The sequence below is a fragment of the Dufourea novaeangliae genome, unplaced genomic scaffold, assembly GCF_001272555.1.
Source record: "Dufourea novaeangliae isolate 0120121106 unplaced genomic scaffold, ASM127255v1 scaffold110, whole genome shotgun sequence".
NCBI lineage: Eukaryota > Metazoa > Arthropoda > Insecta > Hymenoptera > Halictidae > Dufourea > Dufourea novaeangliae.
The window spans coordinates 97459-119668 of NW_015373985.1; the positions used below are offsets into that span (position 1 = coordinate 97459).

The 22210-nt window shown below is 44.8% G+C and overlaps 1 protein-coding gene across 1 annotated transcript; it reads right to left on the reverse strand.

Moving 5' to 3' along the window:
- Positions 1-9223: 9223 nt before the first annotated feature.
- On the reverse strand, positions 9224-16352 carry LOC107187313 (protein split ends-like). The gene is made up of 3 exons (XM_015575385.1): positions 9588-16352; positions 9360-9476; positions 9224-9238 (listed from the first exon to the last, which is right to left on the reverse strand). The coding sequence occupies exons 1-3, from the start codon at positions 16350-16352 to the stop codon at positions 9224-9226; spliced, it is 6897 nt and encodes a 2298-aa protein (XP_015430871.1).
- Positions 16353-22210: the final 5858 nt, after the last annotated feature.

Genomic DNA, 22210 nt, shown 5'->3' on the forward strand with positions numbered 1-22210 from the left:
TAAATGGAACTTTAAAACTTTTTTAAGTGTTACAGTGATATTTCGTTATATGTTCCATAATGTCAATAATATTGATTTCCTTGTAATATCCACAATTAATGCAAATGTCAATATAACGAAATATCTTTTATGCGATGTTTGTGGTGTAATAAAAATCTGTGTTTCCATTACGTTTTTGATACGTATTACTCACTTATATGTAATAGTATAGAATAAAAATATACTGTTAGTCCGATATTTGAAAATATACATGCGTTCGTTGTCACTGTTAAACTGTTGTAATAACAATGGAATAATTAAATAATTTACTCAAATGTACATAATAATATATATATACATATTCATAAAAACAATATTAAGCGCAATAACTTTTTTGTACGCGAAAAAAAACCAATAGGTTCGTCGGGACTACAACCCAAGACTCCTTTCTAATACGTCTACTTTACAGTGAACGGACGAAAGAGAATCCGTTCACGACCATGGTCCCTTCGATGATTTTCCGACGTACCGAACACTCATGATCTGACAACATTGTACTTTAGACTCGACAACACTGTAGAAGTTAGACTAGTTGAGCTCGAATGGATTTAACGTAGTTCACAAATTCACCGTTCTCATAACGTAGAGGGCAGCAGAAAATCCCTGACTTTTTACACTATCGGTATTTCAGAACGTGAGACACGAAGTCCCATAAGATGATAGGTCTATCCTATACCTCGACGGTGGTTAAAGACAGCGGTGCGCACCGTTTCAGATAACACTGCTGAACAGAAAACGCTTTTTCATACATATGCGTTATTCATTAATCCCGGCATTATTTCCACTCCTATTCCTAATATCAATTAACCAAAAAAGTAATAAGAAAGAATAAATAATAACAAAATAATTAATTCTACAACTTTTAAAAAAGCCCGGGAAAAATTAGAATTTATGGGACATTTTGTGGCGACCCTACGACTTGGTGGCGAAAATTAGAACTAATTCTACAACTTTTAGGTGGCGCCATCAGGTGGCGACTTTGCAAACTAAACAAGAGTTCTGGGTTTAGTTCCAATTTCTGCAACAACTACTTTTGATGGCGAATTTTTTTCAATTCAAATTTCGTGCCAAATTTAACATTAATCTTATTTTTAACGCGATTTTAACTGTATTTAGCAATTATTATTGCTGTATTAATGAAAAATATAGGATAGAGAAAGTGATAGGCTTAGTAAACAACGCTTATGTAACATTTAACTGTTTATTATTGAAACAATTGTTAGAAAATGTACAATTTACAGCTGTATTTGCATAAAGTTAACAATAATTGTTTTAAATACTACTTATATACTCGATTTTAAAATATATTTATTATTATATATGCATAAACTCAGTAAAACACGGCTTAAATATTAGTCAGACGTAGTGTAATTTATCCGTCGCAAATAAGTTCCACTTCTGAAACTGGTGTAGATACACACAATATGAATGGAATATATAAAACTTCATTTGTGCTAATAATACTCAGAGTTCATGCTTTATCGGTAACGTCGGGTATTGACACTAAAATGGTAACAGGGCTACGCAGCCCTATGAACGTGGAACAGAAAAAAGCATTGGATGATAGGTCTAGTGCGTTTGTACAAAGCACGCTAAACCGTACAGAACGAATATGTGGCGCCATCTGGTGACGATTGCGGGAACCACGTTAAGAAGTTCTGGATTTAGTTCCAATTTCCGCCGCCAGGTGGCTACTACAATTTGAGCAAATCCCTGATTTTGCAGTTTTTCCGCGCTATTTCAAATTCAAATTTCGCGCTAAACTGAACTTCTAACTTATTGTAACGCAATATTAACTAAATTTACCAATTACTATTCATTTATTTATGGAAATTATGAGGTAATCGTAGTGATAGGCTTAATAAACCACGCATATTTACCACTTAACTGTTTTATTACGTATAAAATTAATTTGATTGAATTGTATTTGTCTAAAATTTTCATAATCATCAGAAAAGGTTTGATTATTATATACCTAGTCAGCGAAACTTGCAAAGCCAAATTTTGTCCAATGCTTGTTACAAAGTCATGGCTACAAGTTTTATGCAAGATTTGCTATATAAACAACTTGCGCGCACATTGCCAACAAATTGGCAGCAACGTATGCAGCAAATTAGCTTGCGCAGACTCTGTTCCGTTTTTGCTCTCAATTTGTCACGAGTCATGTTGCAAGACTTGCTGCCAATTTGCTTTACCATTTTGTCAGCTGAGGTTGTCTGCAAAACCCAAGCCAAATACAGAAACAGGTGGCTATGGTTTTTTAGACAACTTTTGTCATTATTTGTGGGCAATTTGCTCGAAACTTGTACACAACTGGTTCTCAGGGGCTATTAAAAACATCGTATATATTGTAAAATAAAATACAAATCTTACCTTTGTGAGATTCTTTCGATTTTCATAATATTATGTAGCAGGTAATCCTTAATGTTTAATCCGTATTTTCCACGCAATAGTTGTGTTCTCGTGGTAGGAGGTAGGATATACACGTTATTTATCGTCGATCAAATTTCAATGCAACTTGTAAATTCATCCAACCGAACTGTTAAAAAGAATTTTCGGGGCTTCTAGTACACGTTTCAAATCAATCATATGATTCGATTAAAAAGGAATATTTTATTCATGAATATTCGAAGTTTTTCATAACGGATTACAAAATTATTTATAAGACAGGAATGCATCTTAATACTGCGGACGTTACGTAGAGGGCGTAAACATCGTGAAACGTACGATATTTCGTATCGAATGAAATATGTATGTGTATTTCTCATGAATAGACTTAATTCTTTATTGGCCCTCGCAAATATGCATCTCAACGTTATTCCTTCTTCTTTGTTCGTATTCGAGGAAAAGATAAATTATACTTCACGTTTTGTAACAAACAGTCGCAAAACGTTCCATTAAGGAAGCGACGTGTATGCGTGAAGCCCAATCACAAACAGAATCAGACGGGTATTATAATAATAAACGTATGACAAAAGATGCAAATAAATATTAACGTTATATTATATCTCGCGCGTGTTTCGTATTATTTTTATCTCTGCGAACGATGCGAAGTCCAGCTTCTAAAATTCCTATCTGACGAGTTCACGAATCGTTAAGCAGACCGCGTGCGAATAAATTCTCGGTGGTACAGCGAACGACGAAACCATTCCCCCAAGTGCCACATTACGCGTGTGTATATATGTATACGCAGACGACGGAAACATCACGCGTTTGCGAACGGGTTTCAAAAATGACGCGTCGAGCCGTGCTGAGGTGTTTTTTTTTTAATCATAGTTATTATTATCGTTAATATCCATATAATTATCAATAACTACAGTAAAACACAAAACAAAAAATGGTGATATCTGTACATTTCTTTCCTTAAGTAAGTAGTAACATAAACTTTTTTGTATACCAGTAGCCTATAATATAGGAAGAAACTAAATCATAATATTCACAGATATTTTACAAGATAGATAAGACACGAGGCCAGAGACACCCATGTCGCGGTCGCTTGAATCCCAAAGGGACAGAGAAGAAACAAAACAGTATTTTTCTTTCTCGTCTGAAAATGATCGAATGACCGCGACATGAGCCTCTCGCATTCGTGTCCTATTATACTTAATTTGTAGCTGTAATATATATGCTTTTTTTTTATACTTATTATTTCGCTCGCTCTCACTTATACCTCTACACTGTACATATGCACAACGCATCTTTTACACTGTACATGCACACGCTCTCCACGCGTATCAGCGCTGCCCTTAAATTAATCGTGTTCCGTTAGGGACGGTCGGAACAGTAAACGATTTGTGGACTATGCGTATCGCTCGCACCTCGAAGTAAAGTTTCGTCGAAAGGACGAGTCAATGGGGTCGATGATGAACGTATATATCTCGCCTATACGAGACGCGCGCGCGGTCGCGTTCGATGTGAAATGAACGAAAAAGAAAGCAAACCAAAAAAAAAAGAAAAAAAAACAGAAAAGAAAAAGAAGAAATAAAAATATTAACTCGTGATCGCTGGATTCGCGTAGAGAAGAAAAAAAAATGATAACGACAAAAAGCAAAATACGACGATCTCCTTTATCCAAGACTTTACTCTGTCTGTCTCTTCCCTTTCTTTGTTTCAGTTTCTTTTTTGGAATCGATTGGTCACGATAGCAAGGAATAAAGTATGTTCTGACCGTCCCTAATGCTTCTACATAACGTTATCCTCTAGAGGCATGCGCCCTACACGCAGCAGCAATAATATCGTAAATAGGTAAATTTTCTTTTATATTACTTAATATGTTTTCTTGTTATCGCGGCTCCGTGTGATATACTGCAACTTTCTGGTCTATACACGTAAGCGCATTTGTTATCCTCGACGCGATTGCTAAAGAATCCTATGACACATCGCGCGGAAGGCGGCAAGGGGGGGGAGGGTAAGAGAAATGGGGGAAGGTGGGTGGGAAGAGAGGGAGGGATGGAAGTGTTTTGTGTGTGTATGTGTGTGTGGAATCAGGGCGACGTCAATGGTCAATGAGATCGATCATACTGTATCTTGTTCCCAGTATGACATACTTTAAGCCCCTTCGTTCAATGTGTGGATTGGTACGTCCTAGCTAGCCTGGTGTAATAACGTTAATAATAATTGATAGCAGCGATAATAGTAGTAGTAGAGTAGTGGTAGTAATAATAGTAGTAGTAGTGATGATAATAGTATAGTAGTAATAGTAGTAGTAGCAATAGTGGTAGTTGAATCCTGCTATGGGAAATTATATTACATTAGGGATAAACGCTATTTTAGGTAGTCCTTTCGCTCACGTTATTTTTTTTTTCTTTCACTAGAGATGTCTAGATCGTAACGCTTTTACTTTCTAGTTCGACACGAGCGGCAGCAGCAACAGCGGCAGCAGCAACTATTGTTACAGTAATATAATACATAGGTATTTATATAGAGCAGTATTATACAAAAAACACATCACATACCGCGCGCGGACCAGTGTATCCCGGTCACCATTTTATATGTTTTTACTTTTTGTTTTCTTCGTCTTTACGCAGACATATATCGTTAAATAATTAAAATCACAGTAGTTATGCCCTCGCTGGCTCGCTTATAATTTACACAGTATCATTAATATCTAAGCCTTACTTAAAATAGCTCGTGTATAGTGGTAGGGGTACGTTAGTTTTTTTTTCTTCCTCTATTCTCTTACTTACGAAATCGACTGTCCATCTAGAGCAACGGTAGGTAATGGTTTTACTGTTTTCCTATAGGAAGGACAAGTGTTCTCTCTCTCTCTCTCTCTGTGTGTGTATGTGTGTATGTGTCTATGTCCTGCGTGTCTCTGTGTTGTTGTTCTTGCTATGTGGTACGTGTATATATATATATATAAGTTTCTCTTCTCTCTTGAGGACATCGCGTGGTTTTTGTTTTTTTTTTCCCCTTAATCGAAGGTCCTTCACTAAGGGCTGGGGTTGTGCCTGACCCGCTTGTCAGAAAGACCAAGAGTGACGTCGGTCGATCTCACAAAAGTTATCAGTGATATGAGCGTATTGCGAGCCCATCGGACAAAATGTGCTCGCCCTTCGCCATCCCATTTTGGAAGGAAGGCACGCCCGGTGATATGTTCACGCATTGACCGCGGCTAGCCTCCCCTACGTAACACAACCCCGTACCTTGTTCTTGGCCAACGATTCTATTATTTCCGTTTGATTGTCACTGATATTATATAAGATATCTTTTCAGAGGAGAAATCATTAGCTTCGTCGGGACCCCTCTCTCTTCATTTTATCTGTTGTACGACTCTGCGCTCCGTTACAAGGACACTCCAGGCTTCATGCCACATGCGAAGCGTCCTACAGTGCGTGAAGGCGAGAGATATAGGTAGATTGTAATCCAGTAGACCACTGGTTGGCCTCAAACCGTGGCAATGACGATGAGCAAATGGGCGATCTTCGCGACCCGATGAAGCAAATCCGGCGCGATTCTTGCCAAACTTTCGTTCGCGAACTCGCACGCCGGAAAGATGTGAACTACGTAAGCAGGCTACAAATTAAATGCATCGTGTTATTTATCTGTGCGTTCAGGTTGTCGTTCGAGTTCAATCACTGACTGTGCACGTATTAAACAACACGGTAAGTCTGGATTTTAATTCGTTATTTTTATTGTTAGGTGTACCAATAAGTAATTCACTACAGTTCCAACACGGTGGGAATGCATTTTAAATTCAGAATATCTTTCCAACCTTCTGTTACACCAAAATGGTGGAGGCTAACGGGAACAAATAGCTAATATTGTTAAAATGGGATAGGTATTTGAATTATTTCGAAACGAGTTTCAGAAGAAGTAGTAGAATAATTATTGGTACACCTAATAGTATTATTAATTATTATCTGTACTTTAATTTATTCAAATACTTTTCAGTATTCTTTTTAGCGGTTTATGCTAATAATTTGAAATTACTCCAAGAGCTGTTACCATTCAAGACATTGCGAATAATATTTTTTAAATTTGATCTTCACATACCTGTTGCGATCCTGGTGCAGCGATGTTAACAATTCCAGCGGCCTGCTTCTGTTGTAAATACATTATAAATCCAGTCTGAAGGTTCTTACTCTGTTGCAATACGTCCACCTCGTCTCGACCGCACGGAAGGGCAAGAAGCATGCAATGTTCATTGTCCATCTATGAAAGAGCAAGTGAAATGAATTAATTATTTCAGAAGCACTTCTGAAAACAAAAAAAAAAACTGACTAATACGACTCAAGTGGATTTGAGTATCGTCTTCTTAAGAACGATATAACATCATATATCATACCATCGGGTTTGTAGTCTAGATTCTTAAGTAAATTAATAAAAGTATCTTAACACATACCTGCATTTTCCTTGCCACACCCTCGACCTGCGTCTGTTCCAGTCTCATTCTTTGAGCAATTCTCAACGGTGGTGTAGAACCGTCGCTGTTACAGGGTAGACTATCCCTGGCTACGTTGGGGTTACCGAAAACGAAATGCATTTGTACTGCTGCTTGGTCGTTCTTAAGTGCCAGAAGACCTTGCCACATGACCGGATAACGTTGGAGTAACATCTGAAACGAGTCTGCCTGTGGCGGCACTTGCGAAGCATGAGGTGGCGTGACCACTTGGTGTTTCCTGGGTCTGTCTGGTGTGATTGCTCTGTCGCTCGGTGCTTCGCTAGCAGCGATTGGATACTGAGAACGCAAATGTGCGGGTGGCGGCTCATAGAATCCTCCTCTGGTGGCGGCTGGCGCGGTTAAAGACGGATTGCTTCCTGCGTTGTATTGCGGCGGTGGCGGTGGTAATCTTGGTGCTCCGTGCAGCATATAAACTTGAGCTACCTGAGGACTATCCGTGGTGCGATCTTGAGGCGTTCTAGTGCCCCGTCTCAGTTCTAAGGGTGGACTGTGACTGTCTTCTATACCAGTCTCCAGTTTCGGATCTAACGGTAAATGAGGTGATCTAGTTCGTGGAATGTGATACGCTATTCGTGGAGCTGTTAAGGCTTCAGCAGGCCTCCAAAATGATTTACGACGTCACCCTGTGTAGAATAAAATCAATCAAAATTATAGAGAAATGATTACGATACAATAGATGAATTTTTCTGATTTAAGACCCTATTTTGAATTGACACCAGAATAATAAATATGGATTTACAATATTTTCTTCTGGTATGATAACTTTAAATTAAGAGAATACTAAATACTAATAATTAATATATTTAAATGATTTCTTTCAAACTGATATATTGACAATTACTTCGACTGGCCAAGTAACAATTAATTTCGAAGGTCGATTTCTGCTTTTATCCTGCATATATCTTTGATGTGTATTTTTATCGAAATAAAGTTAACATAAGTAAGTACCTGAGAAGCGTTAGCATGATGATGGGCGGGTGGGGGTAATGGAGGACTCTGGGATCGATGTGGGGGGACAAGTCCATACTGACCCCCTGATGATGGAGCAGCACTCGCATTCCCATGCTAGCCAAAACCAAGCAAAGTTAGTTTCTGTGTCACACGTTTTAGGTACATATTATGTATATCATATAGTCACACAAAGAGACTCTAGAATATTAAACTTGCTGCTACCATACAAGAATAGATTAATCTTATTTAGTCACAGACAACGCATTGAAAGAATTATACAAGGAGATTCATATATCATGATCGCTTAAAACATTATAGGGTAAATGTTCCAATTGCTGTAAGTGTCACTAATGCTGCCACTTTATTTATTTTACTTAATAAAAACGTAACGAGCTATAATGAATTATGCACAAAAAATTTTATTATTAAATGGGGACTCTGATTTACATAAAAGCAAAGAAATACATGTACGTATATGTACCTGGTATTTAAAAATTAATGCTGAAATATGACAGTACAATTTGAGCGAAGTCATTACGAAACCATACTAAAAGAAGAGCCGTAATTATACTAATGAATTTATATCTATTATACAAAATGAATTGTTAAAGTAAATAAACATGACTTTAATGATACAGAGAATATAATAAATGATATTTATTGTTAAATCGTGATAATCAACGGTGACAGCATCAGAGACAATATTTTTCAGCTTGTCCCTATCACTGTCGTCGGTATTCGGGATAAAAGAACGTGATATGTAAGAGTAGGTACGCATGACTGCCATCTGTCAAAGTTGACATGTAAAACATATAGCGTGATTCTTTATTGTGTGTATAACTTCAGTATAAATATGTGACTGATAATTTTCAATCGGATCTCGGTAAAAGGGATGGGCAGTAATTGAATCTCAGTAAAAAGGACCAACTGTAATCGGGTGTCATTGTCAATAATACAGACCATCAGTCATCTGGTCACAGTTAATAGGACAGACAGTTATAGAACAAGATGATTTTTGAAGTAACTATGAGTTATAGGGACACTAGGATTGCTCGTAGATTTTAACTAATTATTAATTACTTCTTTACATTTAATGCATAGAACTATTTTTTTTAGTGAAAGAGATATCGAATAATATTATTTTTTAAACTGAAACGATTTTTATGTTAAACAACACGTAAAATAGTTAAATGAAGTTACGCTACAATCTTAAAGTGGCAGTAATTGAGACATCTACCCTAAATTTTTGTAATTTCTATCAGAAGACAAAATAATACAAATCTTCTCAGATTTCTGTTAAGGTTACCTTAATTTTCTGTAATACATCTATCAACCATTTATCAACTATTTAAGACCATATTTTAAATGATCATGAACATGTATTGCCCTGTACATTCAGTTATATCCATTTTGGTACAGTAGTTAAAAGTAACAAACATATACATGTATGTATCACTGTGCTTACCAGTGGCCCTTCGTATGATGATATTGGTACTCCACGTGCCTGTGGGCTTGCGGTTGGTACCATGATGCAGCCAGACATAGAAACTTCAACTTTTGGTGGTTCCATCGTCCCCGTTACCTGAAACATCGTTATTTAAACATAAATTTATGATATTCTCTCTCCAACATTCAAAACAGCATTAACATTCTAAATTCTAAAATGTCTGGGACACCAAACGACTATGCTTACCGGTGGTTTTGGTGCAGGTGGTCTAGAACAGCTCACGCCAACAGGTTGAGGAGTCATTAGATGTGGCTGGGTAGGTGGACTTGCCACAGCTCCGGCAACTATCGGTGGAACTACAGCTTGCAGCAAATGAGCCTTTGGATTCAGAGGATGAGGTTGACCATTGATGCCTTTTAAAGCTGCGGGTTGTGTCACCGGTTGATGAATCCTCGGTGTTGGTGGTGTTGTTACATTAGCTGGGTGAACATTCATGGGTAATTTCTGAGGGAGATTCACTATTGTAGACGCCTGTTGTTGTTTAGCCGCTTGTAGAAGATGTTGCTTAGGATTCGGTGGAACCCCAGTGTTATTCAATACTGGCGACATTGGTTGACCTTGACTCTGTGGTGGGTGCTTCGCACGTGGACTCAAGTTAGGTGACACAACTCTACTGGGTATTTGCAAATGCAGACCTTGCACCGTTTGCGTTGGCTTAACCATATTTTGTACCACCGACTGACTAGGTATGCTCGGGACAGTCGGTTTGGTGATGATCGGTTGTTGTACAGGTGTGGCTAATTTACTGGCGTTCAGGACATGAGCCTTGAGACTGGTAGGCTTAGACTGCGTCGTACAAGTGGATATCGTCTGCGGTATTGCTACTGTTGTCGTGACTACAGACGTGACAGTTGTTGTTGTTATTGCTGTTTGAATCATGCTGACCGCAGAAGTGACCTGGACCGCTGGAGATTGTGGTTTGGTAATCACACTGGTCTGAGGTTGAATCGGTTGAATTGTGTGAGTAGGTTGTGTTGGTTGAGTTGCTTGAGTTGCTTTAATTGGTTGAGTTGCTTGTGTTGGTTGACTTGGTTTAATTGGTTGAGTTGGTTTAATTGGTTGAGTTGGTTTAATTGGTTGAGTTGGTTTAATTGGTTGAGTTGGTTGAATTGCTTGAGTTGGTTGAATTGGTTGAGTTGGTTGAATTGGTTGAATTGGTTGAATTGGTTGAATTGGTTGAATTGGTTGAATTGGTTGAATTGGTTGAATTGGTTGAATTGGTTGAATTGGTTTAATTGGTTGACTAGGAACTGATTCTGCAGGCTGCTCCTTCTTCGGTTCTTCAGAAACAGTAAGATTCTCCGGTTGAAGTGGTTTAGGTCTTACGATTTCGGCCGTTGAACTGGCGATGATCATTCCAGGAGTGGTTCTCGCGTCACACGTGGTCCTGGTCACGGTTATCTGACCAGAACTCGTCGAGACTGGTATATATTGACCTTCTTCCGATTCTCTCATTGGTATTAACATTCCAGTTACCGGATCGATCAGCGTCATTGGTTCGTGAGAAACTGGTTTCTGGATCGGTGACGGAACAGGCGGACTCGTTTCCTCTGTCTTCGGAGCTTCAACTCGAGGGGGAACACTCTCCTCCTTATTCTGTATCTCCTGCGGTGCTGGTGGCACGTCTTTGATCTTTTCCTCGCTACTGTCGTCATTGTTCTCGGATGTTCTTCGTATTGATTTTCGCGTTGCTCGCGGTGACTTTCGAGGCTCTGTCAGTTGCACCGTGGTTTGTACGGTTCGAGGTGTATTGTTATGTCTAGTACTTCGCCTGGTAGCATGAACGCTGCCTGCATTACCAACCAAGCCCTTGTTCGCCGCCGATCCTCGCACCACGTCCTCGATGACATCGTCGATAGTGTTCCTACTGCCGTCCCTTTCGGCCAGTCTCTTGGACTTCCTCGTGTTCGCAGCTGGGGAGACGAACTCTTCCGGTGGAACCTCTTTAACCGCAGCTATGGGTGTCGCTGGCTGCGTATTGGGACCGGTCAAGTTCGGTACAGGTGACTTGATGGTGAGAATTAACCGTGGACGTCCAGCGTTGTCCTCTTCGCTGTCATCATGGAACTCGTAAACGTCCGCTGGCAGTTTATTCTTCTCCACGTGGTGCTTGCTTCCTCTCGGCGTTCTGCCGCCTCGTTTGTGCGAAACGGTGGTTGTATTCCTGACGCTTCGTCTGGTGGTGACGCCACCACGGTTGCTGACTCCTCGACGGGTCTTCATCCTACCACGACGACTTTTCGTCGACTCACTCTCGCACGTCTCCACGCCTTCGTCCTGATCATCGTTCGTCGCGAAGTTCTTCTTATTCTCGCTCTCCACAACCTCCGTGTTAAACCATTCAGGCTCGCTTTTCGGCTGTTCCTGGATCTCGTTGTTTATGCTCGGGCCATGTTGAGTCTCCTCGTCGCCGTCGTTACCCTCGCCGTCGCAAAGAGCGTCACAGTAATCGCTGTCTTCTTTGCTATCCGCTGGATCTTCCTTGGACACGTCGATGGCAAGTGGATCCGTGATTGGTTCTTTCAGTGGATCTTCTACTGGTTCCTCCTCGGTGTTCACTTCTTCGGTCTCTTTCACGATGTCCTCCTCTTTGATTTCGTTCACCGGCTCCACTTTCACAGGCGTTTCGATCTCTATTTTGGGAACCAGATTGTCCGTGACTTCTGTCTTTGGAATGATCTTCTCCGATTTAATCAGATCCTGTGACTCTATCTTCGGTTTCAGATCGACGTTCACTGGCTGGTTCAGAGAGAATTCAGTTGATTCGATCTTAGGGAACTCCTCTTTCATCGTAGGCTCTTCGTGTTTCACTTCGGTAGGCTCGTCCTTGATAATGTCCATCGGTTGGGTCGGTTGAATAGGCGGTGTGAGCTGCATGGGCTGAGCTGTTTGCGCGATTTGAGCGTTCGGATCTAACTCCAATACCCGTTCAGGTGTCATTCGTGATTCTAGGCATTCGACTTTACTTTGCTCGGTCACTATAGGCGATGATATCGAAGAGACAGTGGTGGGTACGGCTCGGCTGATAATGGCCTGTGAGACAGTGGACACAAGAGGAATGTGTGATTTCGGAAGCTGACTGCTCTGCGACACTGGTGAGTGTTTCTGGCTACTCAAAGGCAACGACGTCTGCGTGATGACACATTTCTCTTCGGGCAACGAAACTGCGACCGTGGGTGCAGTTTGCTGCGGAACTATCGGCACGACCGTCTTAATCAGCGGCTGATTAGCTCCAGCAACTGTCGAAGCTCCGATGCTATGTACGACAGACTTATGAACCAAATGGGGTTGCCCATGAGCGACTATAACCGGACTGGGTGTTGACGATCGCGGCACATGGGTGGTCAACAGCTGGTGACTCGACATTTCCTGCTTCTGTCTGGGCGACAACAAATTATTATCAGTAGTGATGGGACCGGTAATCTGTTTCTGTGACCTAGACGTCAATGTGTCCGCCACTGTGGTTGGTTTCCCGAACACCGGACTCGACGTGCTAGCGTTAATCTCGATCTTCGCTGTTTCTGGAATATACGTGGGCGGTTGATTCGGCGAAGGAACTTTCGGAGACGTCGACGCTTTGTTCGTCGGTTCGGGTATCACTGCTGGCGACAATTTAGGCTCTTCTAAACGCTGCGAGGGCTCGTTGGGATTCACCGGGAGCAGCGTCTCGATGACCGATTTACCTCCCAGAGCTGAATCCCTGGAGCTCTTCACAGGCATGTACGGACGGTGTGGAATATTCAGCGTTAACGGTGGCAAGCCTCCTCTTGGATAACTGGGCACCAGAGCCCTCATACCCGGAGCATGTTGAATGACCGGCTGTTGGGTAGCCGCGGTAGAATAAATCTGTTGCGCTGGTGTATCCGGCCTGTGGGCTGACACGGAAACACTGACTGCTATTCTCGGCGGCGGTGGCGATGGTTTACCAACATTGGGCATATGTGGACTCAAAGATGGATTTCGGGACCATTGTCCGTTAGGGGATGACGGCTGCGAGATTCTCGGCGACAACTGTGACGGTACCAAAGGTGGTATCCTGGATGGAACCAATGGAGGCAGAGGAGTCAGATTGGAAGCGGTCGACGCTGATACCGTGGATATATTCTGCATCCTCGGTGAAGCTTGACGCATCGGTATCATTTGCGATTGCGGCGAGACAGGAAGCTTCTGATACAACGGTTGCACACTAATGGCAGGTGGTCTGGGGCTAGCTGCGGCAATTCTGAGTGTTTCGCTGGCGATTGGAACGCTGCACGGACCCAGACCAGGCTGTTTGTACTGCGGCGATGGAGGGGTCGTGACCCGATGAGCCTGAGGGGTCAATCGTTCGGGACTGGCCACGCTGATGTTTGTGTCGACAGATTCAATTGGCACGGGTTTAACAACCTCTCGAGGCTTCTCGTTCAAGTTCCACGAATGGGCGATCACGGACGTGGGTGGACTCGGTGGTTTCACGGGTACAGAGGTTATTCGAGTCTCGGCCGACTTCTCCGCCGCGGCTAGAGATGGCGTGATGGTGTTTACAGTCTTTGTGGGAGATTTGTAGAACGACGGAATGTCTGGCGTTTTCGGTGGCTGCGTCAAGTCGAACGATTCGTAATTCGGATCCTCTTCCGTGTCGGTGTCTATCTGAAGATCGTGCTCGCTCTGAGGGGTGTCTGGTTTCAAGTCCGTTTCGCCTTCTCCGGCGGAGGCGTTCAAACTTTCGACAGCCTGTTGCATTTCTTCGACGTCCTCTTGGGGCGCCTCCGTTGCTGGACCAACCGTGTCGTCCGCTTCCGCGTCCTCTTCCTCGCCTTCGTAGGAGAATTCTTCGGTAGACCCTCCGAAAGTCTCCTCCAGCAACGCGGCGACGGCGTCCTCGGTCTCTTCCTGCGAGATGGCGACCCTAGGCTTGTCTTCGGTCTGCGCGGGTGGTGTCGTCGGCGCAGTCACGTCTGGTTCCTCCCTACCGCTTCGCGACTGACAACTGTTCTCGCGTTCTTCCGGCTCAGAGATGCTCTTTACCGCGTTCTCATGAATGGCCTCGTCGATCTCGATACCAAAGCCAGGTATGAACTTGTCCTTCTTCTTTTCCGCTTTCGAGGTCTGAATACCGCCACTCACCGGCGGAGTCATCGATGGTGTCGTCACGCTGGACGTAACCTGCGGGATTGGACTGAGCAACGTGTCTCTGGGTGTAGGCAGAGTAGGCGACATTGTCTTGGTAATTATCGGACTGCTGGCCCTTGGAGGACTAGGATCTGCGCCCAGATACGGTAACTCGCCACTCTTTTCGTGATGATGATGGTGATGGTGGTGATGATGGTGGTAATCCTTTCGACTACGCTCCTCTTTCGACTTCTTTCTCTTTTTCTTTTTCTCTTTGACCTTCTCCGGAACCGTGGTTGGGGTAGACGGTTCCACGCTGTCGTTGTCGTCCGTGAATCGAAACACGTCGTGATCGTTGCTCTCCGTACACGCTATACCCGATTTCGGGGAATTCGGTAGTCCTAAGAGTTTCGCTTCGATTTCCCGGCCGGCCTCCGCCAGGTCCACGCTGTTCTCGTCTTCTGGTTGATGACGACGCTTCTTCTCAGTCTTTCTTCTCACTCGTTCCACGTCCAACACCGGACTATGACCACCGTCACTGTCGGAAGCGTAGGTGTTGTTCTCCGATGGAATACTGCCCAGTCGGTTGAAGAACGTGTTCGACGGACCATCATCAACGTCATCCGATAAAGGACCGAAGATGTCTTCCATACGCTGCGAATCCCTAGCTTCTTGCCTGTTGATCCTCTTCCTCCTCGCTTTAGCCTTATCGTCTCCGTTCCTGTCTCTTCTTTTGTCCTTCTTGTTCCGTTGCTTCTTGTCGGATCGTATCCTCTCCTCGGTGTTCTCCAACACCGTCGTCACGGAAGTGGTCGTGTTCGCAACGGTAATGGGCTCTGACGTGTGATTCGGTCGACCGTCCACATTGCTGGTGATGTTCGACTTGGCCTTGTGCTCGATACTCTCCAAGGACTCGGTTTTCAAACTGTCCTCGTTCGACATCGAGTTCTTCTGTCGTTTCTGTTTCTTCTTATGCGACTTCTTGCGCGAGTCCCTCTCGTGATTATTAACGACAATCGCGGGATGGTTTACGCGGAAACCAACGGAAATTCGTTCATCGTCGTCCGACGTACGAGGTTCCTCCTTCACATTCGCATGGACACTACTGACCACATTCGAGGTGTCCAGAGGATTATGTTTCTCCTCGGTGTCGGCGAATCCGAGATCGACGTCGCTCTCCAGGAACCTCTCGGTCTTCACCTTTCTGATCTTGTTGTTGAACGCTTCGTCCTCTTCACTGGTGTCGGAGTGAATTCGCGACCGAGAGCCCTTTCTGGACAGCGACTTGGCTCTGGCCGAGTCCGACTCGGACGTAGCCTCGTCCTCCGTCAGAGCTTTGCTGGACACCGAATCCCCGTCCCACGAGGTGCTCTGCTTCTTCTCCTCCCGTCTGGCTCGACTTTGCTTCAACTGCGAGAACTTGTCCTTCAGACGCACTTGACGTTTCTCCTCCTCGAGCTTCTGCATGTTCTTGGTCGATCGTGCCTTCACCTTGTCGTACATACTGATGTAAGCGGGCTCGTCGTCAACGATATCAAAGATCGAGTGTTTCTTTGGTTCATCGCTGTCCGTGTCGGTAGCGGACGGATGCCTTGCCACTTGCATATCGTGAGTAGACAACGGACCGTCGTCCACGTCACTGTGCAAGTTCAAGGCAGATTGTTGCTGATGGTGTTGTTGTATCTCTCGGGAATGATTCGAGCTGACCTGAGTCTGTTCGCTCGGCGAGTTCGAATCGTTCCGTTTAGAAAGTTCCAGCCTCGATAGGAATTCTTTGTCCGTTTCGTGGGAGACTCTTGGGCTTCGTTCCCTCGACTCTTTCTCGGAGCGACTTCTCTTGTTCCGTTGTTTCTCTTTCATCTGTTCTCCCTGTTTTCCCTGTTCTCCCTGTTCTCTCTATTCTCTCTGTTCTCCCTGTTCTCCCTGTTCTCCCTGTTCTCTCTGTTCTCTCTGTTCTCTCTGTTTTCCCTGTTTTCTCTGTTCTCCCTGTTTGATTCCCTGTTGATCTCGCTGTGACTTTCTCTGCTGTCCTGGGTCTGCGTAGATCCGCTGCTTTCTTTGCTATCGCGACTTTCCCTGCTCTCTCGGCTAGATCGATGAGAATCGTTGCGATGTTTACGATCCTCGGACCTCCTGTTCTGTCTAGGCCGGTCTTTGCTGTCCCTACGGTGGTCGGAGATCTTCATACGTTTCGCGTCATCCTCCGTCGGTCCGTCTTGCGACGAACAACGCCGTTTGATGGACACGGGAGCAGGGGCGATCTGATTCTGCGATTGGGACACGGTTTGATGAAGATGATTTTCGATGGGTTGCCTTCTACTCTCGTCACGGTCTCTCTTCTCCTTGTCCTTTTCCTCTCGGTCCCTCCTCTTGTCACGCTCGGACTTCTCCTTCTCGCGTCTTTCCTGATCCTCGCGTTCTCTCCTCTTCTCACGGTCGTGCTTCTCTCGCTCGAATCTCTCCCGTTCCTCTTTCTCCCGTTTCTCTTTCTCCGCCCTCTCCCGTTCTTCTTTCTCTTTCCGTCGTTCCCGCTCGAGTCGTTCTTTCTCCTCCCTCTCGCGCTTCCGTTCCCTTTCGATCCGTTCCTTCTCCTCCCGCCTTCTTTCCCTCTCCAATCTGTCCCGTTCCTCTTTCTCTCGCCTCTCTTGTTCTTCTCTTTCCTTCCTAAGCCGTTCCTTCTCCTGTTTCTCCCGCTCTAATCGAAGCTCCCGTTCTTTCCTCTCCCGATCCTCGCGTTCCCTCCTTTCTCGTTCCTCTCTCTCCCTTCTCTCCTGTCGTTCTTTCTCTTCCCTCTCCCGTTTCTCACGCTCTAACCTTTCCTTCTCTCTCCTCTCTTTCTCCTTAGCTTCGTTTTCCTCGCGTTCCTTTCGTTCCCGTTCTTTCTCCTCTCTCTCCCGTTTGTCCTTCTCCTGTCGTTCCTTGTCCAGCCTCTCTCGTTCCCGTCTCTCCTCGTCCTTCTCCCGCCTTTCCTCTCGTTCCTTTCGTTCTTGTCTCTCACGATCCTCCTTCTCCCTCCTCTCCTGCCTCTCACGATCGTCTTTCTCCCGTCTTTCCTTCTCGTCCCGGTCTTTTCTCTCGTAACGCACCTCCTTGTTCTCTTTGAACTCTCTGTGACTATCGGAATCGGCTATGTCGCTAACCACGGACTCTTTCTCCTCCCGGTCCTTGCGACTCCTCTCCACGTCCGTGTCCTCTTTTCGCGACTTCCTCTGACAATCTTTTCCCTTACTACTACTGTACTTCGAATCCCTACCGTCCTTGCTGTCACGAGAATCTCTGCTGTCCCGATTACTGCCGATCTCTTTCCGTAGTCGCGAACGGGAGCTATCGGCGGACGAAGATAACGACGACGAGCAGGAAGAGGAGTTCGACGTGGACGTGGACGCGGACGTCGTGGAAGACGATAGCACCGTGGAGGAGACGGTGGACATGGAAGTTTGATATTGACCGGTTGATGATGATGACGATGTTGATACCGTGGTCGTCGTGGTGGTGGTCATCGACGGTGCGGTCGCTGCTGTCGCGGACGTCGTCGTTGTCGCCGTCGCTATCGCAGTGGCCGGCACCGTTGTCGCGTACGTGACCGTCGCCGTCGCCGTCGCCGTTGTCGGAACAGCGGACGCCGACGTCGTACTTGGCCCACGGCTGGTTGATGCTCCAAGAACGTGAATGTTACTTACGCTACCGTTGCTGCTAAGAATACTACTAGCTGACGCTAAACCGCTACTATTGCCGCTACTGGCTGTCGTCCCACTACCAAGACCGATTGGCAGCGAGACTGGTGGTAATTCGGGACTAACAGTTTTGATTGACGTGCCGGGAGTGATCGGCGTGGCCGGTGTCGGGTGTACGCAATTATGCTGCACCGTTACCCGCGGGTCTGTCTTCAACGCTGACGACATGCTCGTCGTGAATGTCAGGCTCGAGGACAGGGACGTGGTACTTATGCCGATCTGGCTGGTCGCGGTCGCGCTACTGGTCAACTGTACAGGCGGGTGACTAGGAAACGGATACTGTAAGCAGACCTTGCTGGTGCAGCCACCGGTCGACGTCAGACCACTCGTGCCGCCGATCATCGAGCTGACGTTCAGAACACCGGTGAACTCTCGCGGTTCGTACTTCTCGCTGAAGTTCTCTAACCGCTTCGAGTCCTCGTCGAACACACTTCGTTTGGCAAGAACCGACTTTACGATGTCGGACGGCTGCACCTCGTGTAGATCCAGATCGAGAAGCTTGTGCCTGAACCTGAACCGCGCGGACGCGGTCGCGTCCAGCTTGGCCAACGCATCGCCGCCGGCAGCGCTCAACGCCCTCGAACCGGACCATTTCTCGTATTTCTCGTCAAGGGACCGTATCCTTTCTTCGAGACTGGGCGACTGAGGCGCCGTTTCGCTGTCCGAGCTGGTCGGACTCGGACTGGGATGACGAGGCGGTGGCGAAGCAGGAGGTTGGGGTGCGGCACGGGGACTCGGCGTCGTCGACAGAGTGGCGCACGGCGGACTGGTGACCTTCGCGAGGCTCGTGTTGCTCGATCGATTACTGCCGCTGCTGTTGTTATTGCTGCTGCTGGTGTTGTTGTTATTGTTGTTGTTGTTCAACATCTGTGTGGCGAACCTCGGTAACGGTAACGACAGAGGTCCCTCGTGACTTCGTTCACGAAACCGCCTCGGCTCGCTGGGCACTAGGTTTTCCGGCCTCTCGTCGACCAACGGGGTACCTGGCCGCGATCCATCGTGATGTTCGTGATGCCTTTAACAGAAATTATTGCGTGTACATGAACATTTGGGGTTCAATGCTGATTTAGATACAGTTTAATGCACGAGTGCATTCTCTTGATCAGACTACCAATAACTCAAACATCAGGAAACTGTGAACACACACCTGCTAGTGACATCACGCCGGCGCTTGCAGGGTCCCGGGCCCCTGCCCTCGCAGCTGCCTCTCCTCGTACCATGGTGCACCACCACCTTACTGTCGCTGACGCGTCGAATGTCCATGCCTTTTCTACTCGAGTGCGAGGTGACCAGCAACGACGCGATCTCAGGCTCGTCGTCCTCGCACAGTATTGTCGTGGAAGCTCCGTCGAGTTTCGCGCGTTTCTTCGGGGCGAAACCGACCTCGTCGCCGCTGCTGTGACACTCCTCGAGTTGTTCCAAGAGGTGCACCCGTTCCTTTTGAAGGTGCCGGATGTCCGGCGGTGGCGGCAACAAGGGTGGTGGCGGAGCAGGGGGATCGACACTGGTGACGACGCTTTGCACTGCGTGGCGACGCGAGGGTGGCGGACAATCGTCGTCGTTCAGCTTTCCGTCGCCAAGCACGCTGCTCTGATAGTCGTCGTGACTCGCCCCGCTTCCCTGACTAAACTCGTCGTAGCTGCGGAACCGTCGAGGCGCCGGCTCGCTGTAGTCCCCATCGTAATAGGTGTCCTGATACGATCGCCTATTGCTACGGGACATCGCGGTTGGATGGGCTGGACTCGCGCCCGGTGTACTGCCACCTCCAGATGTGCGGGAGTAACTCGCCGTTCTCGACCTCGGGGGCGTCTCGTAGCGGGTAAACCTGCTACTCGAATTCGATACAGTCACCCCGGAGTCGAAACTGCTACGCTCCCGCCTGGAAGGAATCCTTCAAATAACGGGGGTGTACTATATTTTCACGTTCTCATTCGTGGGATCCAGGTAATATGCATGCTAAAAGCATCCTATAGGATATTTGACCGGTTTCTGCAGGACCCAGTAACAGACATTTGTTGAAATTTTTTGAATATTGTGCTGGGTATATCGTTGGTTAAACTATGACACAAAGCACATCGGTGTTTCTGTCACTGAGATTGTAGAAATGTTTGTCGAATATCCCGTGAGATGCATATGTAACTATACCTTATAATAACGTTAACATGTCCGCTGTTCAATGACTGATGCGTGTATCTAAGCCACATTTACTTGGAAAATCACGACAATTGATATCTACGGTATTCGTAATTTCATCATTTTCTCTGGAACTATAGTTTGCAATGCAATTACAAACATAGCAATTTGTTAAGATCGGAGAACGAGGAAAATGTTTATTAGGATATGAGAAATTTCATCAGCTTGAACAGTGAACGTGTTAAAATAAATTTACTTATGTTAACAAACGTCTGAATAATTATTTTATAAAAACATCCAGCAGTATTCAGAGAATTTATGGTACACTATAAAGTATACATACGAGACATCGAAGGTGGTCGCTGGGGAAGGCCTCGTGTCCCAAGGTTTTTCTCCAGCGACACCCTGTCGTTCGAGGTGCTCGTAGAACGTCTCCTGGCACTCTCTGGAAGCAAAGTCAACCTGAAGTCGACGTCCACGAAGAGCAGCTCCCCTCATCTCCTTCACAGCAGTTTGCGCGCAGCTAATCTGCTCGAAGAAGACCAGAGCGTGCCCTCGCTCCCGGTCCACTACGACCTGAGATATAGGTCCAAATTGATGGAACTGCATGTTCAGGTACTTCTCCGACATACAATCTGAAAAGGGGATCAGAACTATGTTATTTTATTGCAGTACCTCTTTGACAACGATTAAACATGAAGGTCTTCCTAGTTTAATGCTTATGAAAAGTAAATTTTTTTCGAATAACGTTTCAAGGAAAGATGACCTAACCTTAAAAGCCCAGATTTGAAGAGAAACCTTCAGAATTTACACCAATTCGTTATCAATGTCATTATCAGCATGTATATCTGAGAAATATTGAGATTCGATTTTCCTGGACAGGAAACCTTGTATGACAATATTTCAAGTTACAACTTTAATTGACTTTTATACGATGAATAAGGATATTTCCTCTATTGTGCTACCAACGATGAACCTATGTATTGAGTTTTACTTTCAGATAGAATTACATGTTCTTTATTTATCAAAACAAGAGTATGTGTAACTATATGTAAGTGAGAGATACTTGAGGTTTATCGTCTGCTAATGCTCTTTTAGGATAGGTTTCATTAGTAAATTTAGGATGACCCTAACTGGTTTAGTGAATGATAAGTCAAACTAGCGAAGGAAGACACTAATTGGTTTAGTCAATGAAATGTCAAACGAGTGGAGGAAGGTTGCAATCCTTTATTACAATTACCTCCAATGCCATCTACCCAAACACAGGACGTGGGCATGGACTTTCCGAATCCAAGTTTTATTCGATTAGCCCCCAGGTGTTCGCCGTCCATCGATCGCATAGCTTTGACGACGCTACCAATGTCGGAGTATTGGCAGAAGGCATAGCTTGACACCGCGCCCTGTTTCTTAATATCTATTTCCTGTAAAATTAAAAAAAATCTATATTTACCCTCCTGTTAATAGTACTATGGAATTATCGGTGTTTAACGGCAGTTTCAGTTGCATCTGTACAAAGCACTTTAATACATTAAATTAACTAAAAGATTAAAACTATTATTCTTTATAGTAATTCTTCATAACCTCTAAAGTTTTCACGTATTGTATGTGACTATTGTATGTTACTACTATTTATATTCTGTAGAAGCATTTGTGTATTAGTTTTCTACTCAATACTATATCACTCAAAACAATAATGAATTAGTCATACATAACGATGGAGTTTTTAAAATAGATGACGATTACGAAATACTTATATGGTTGTTTACTTAGCATGCAATTTTTAAGTGAATGCAGACTACTCGACAACATCCGTTAATCTCCAAATCGCAATTTGTAAATGGGTAAAATACG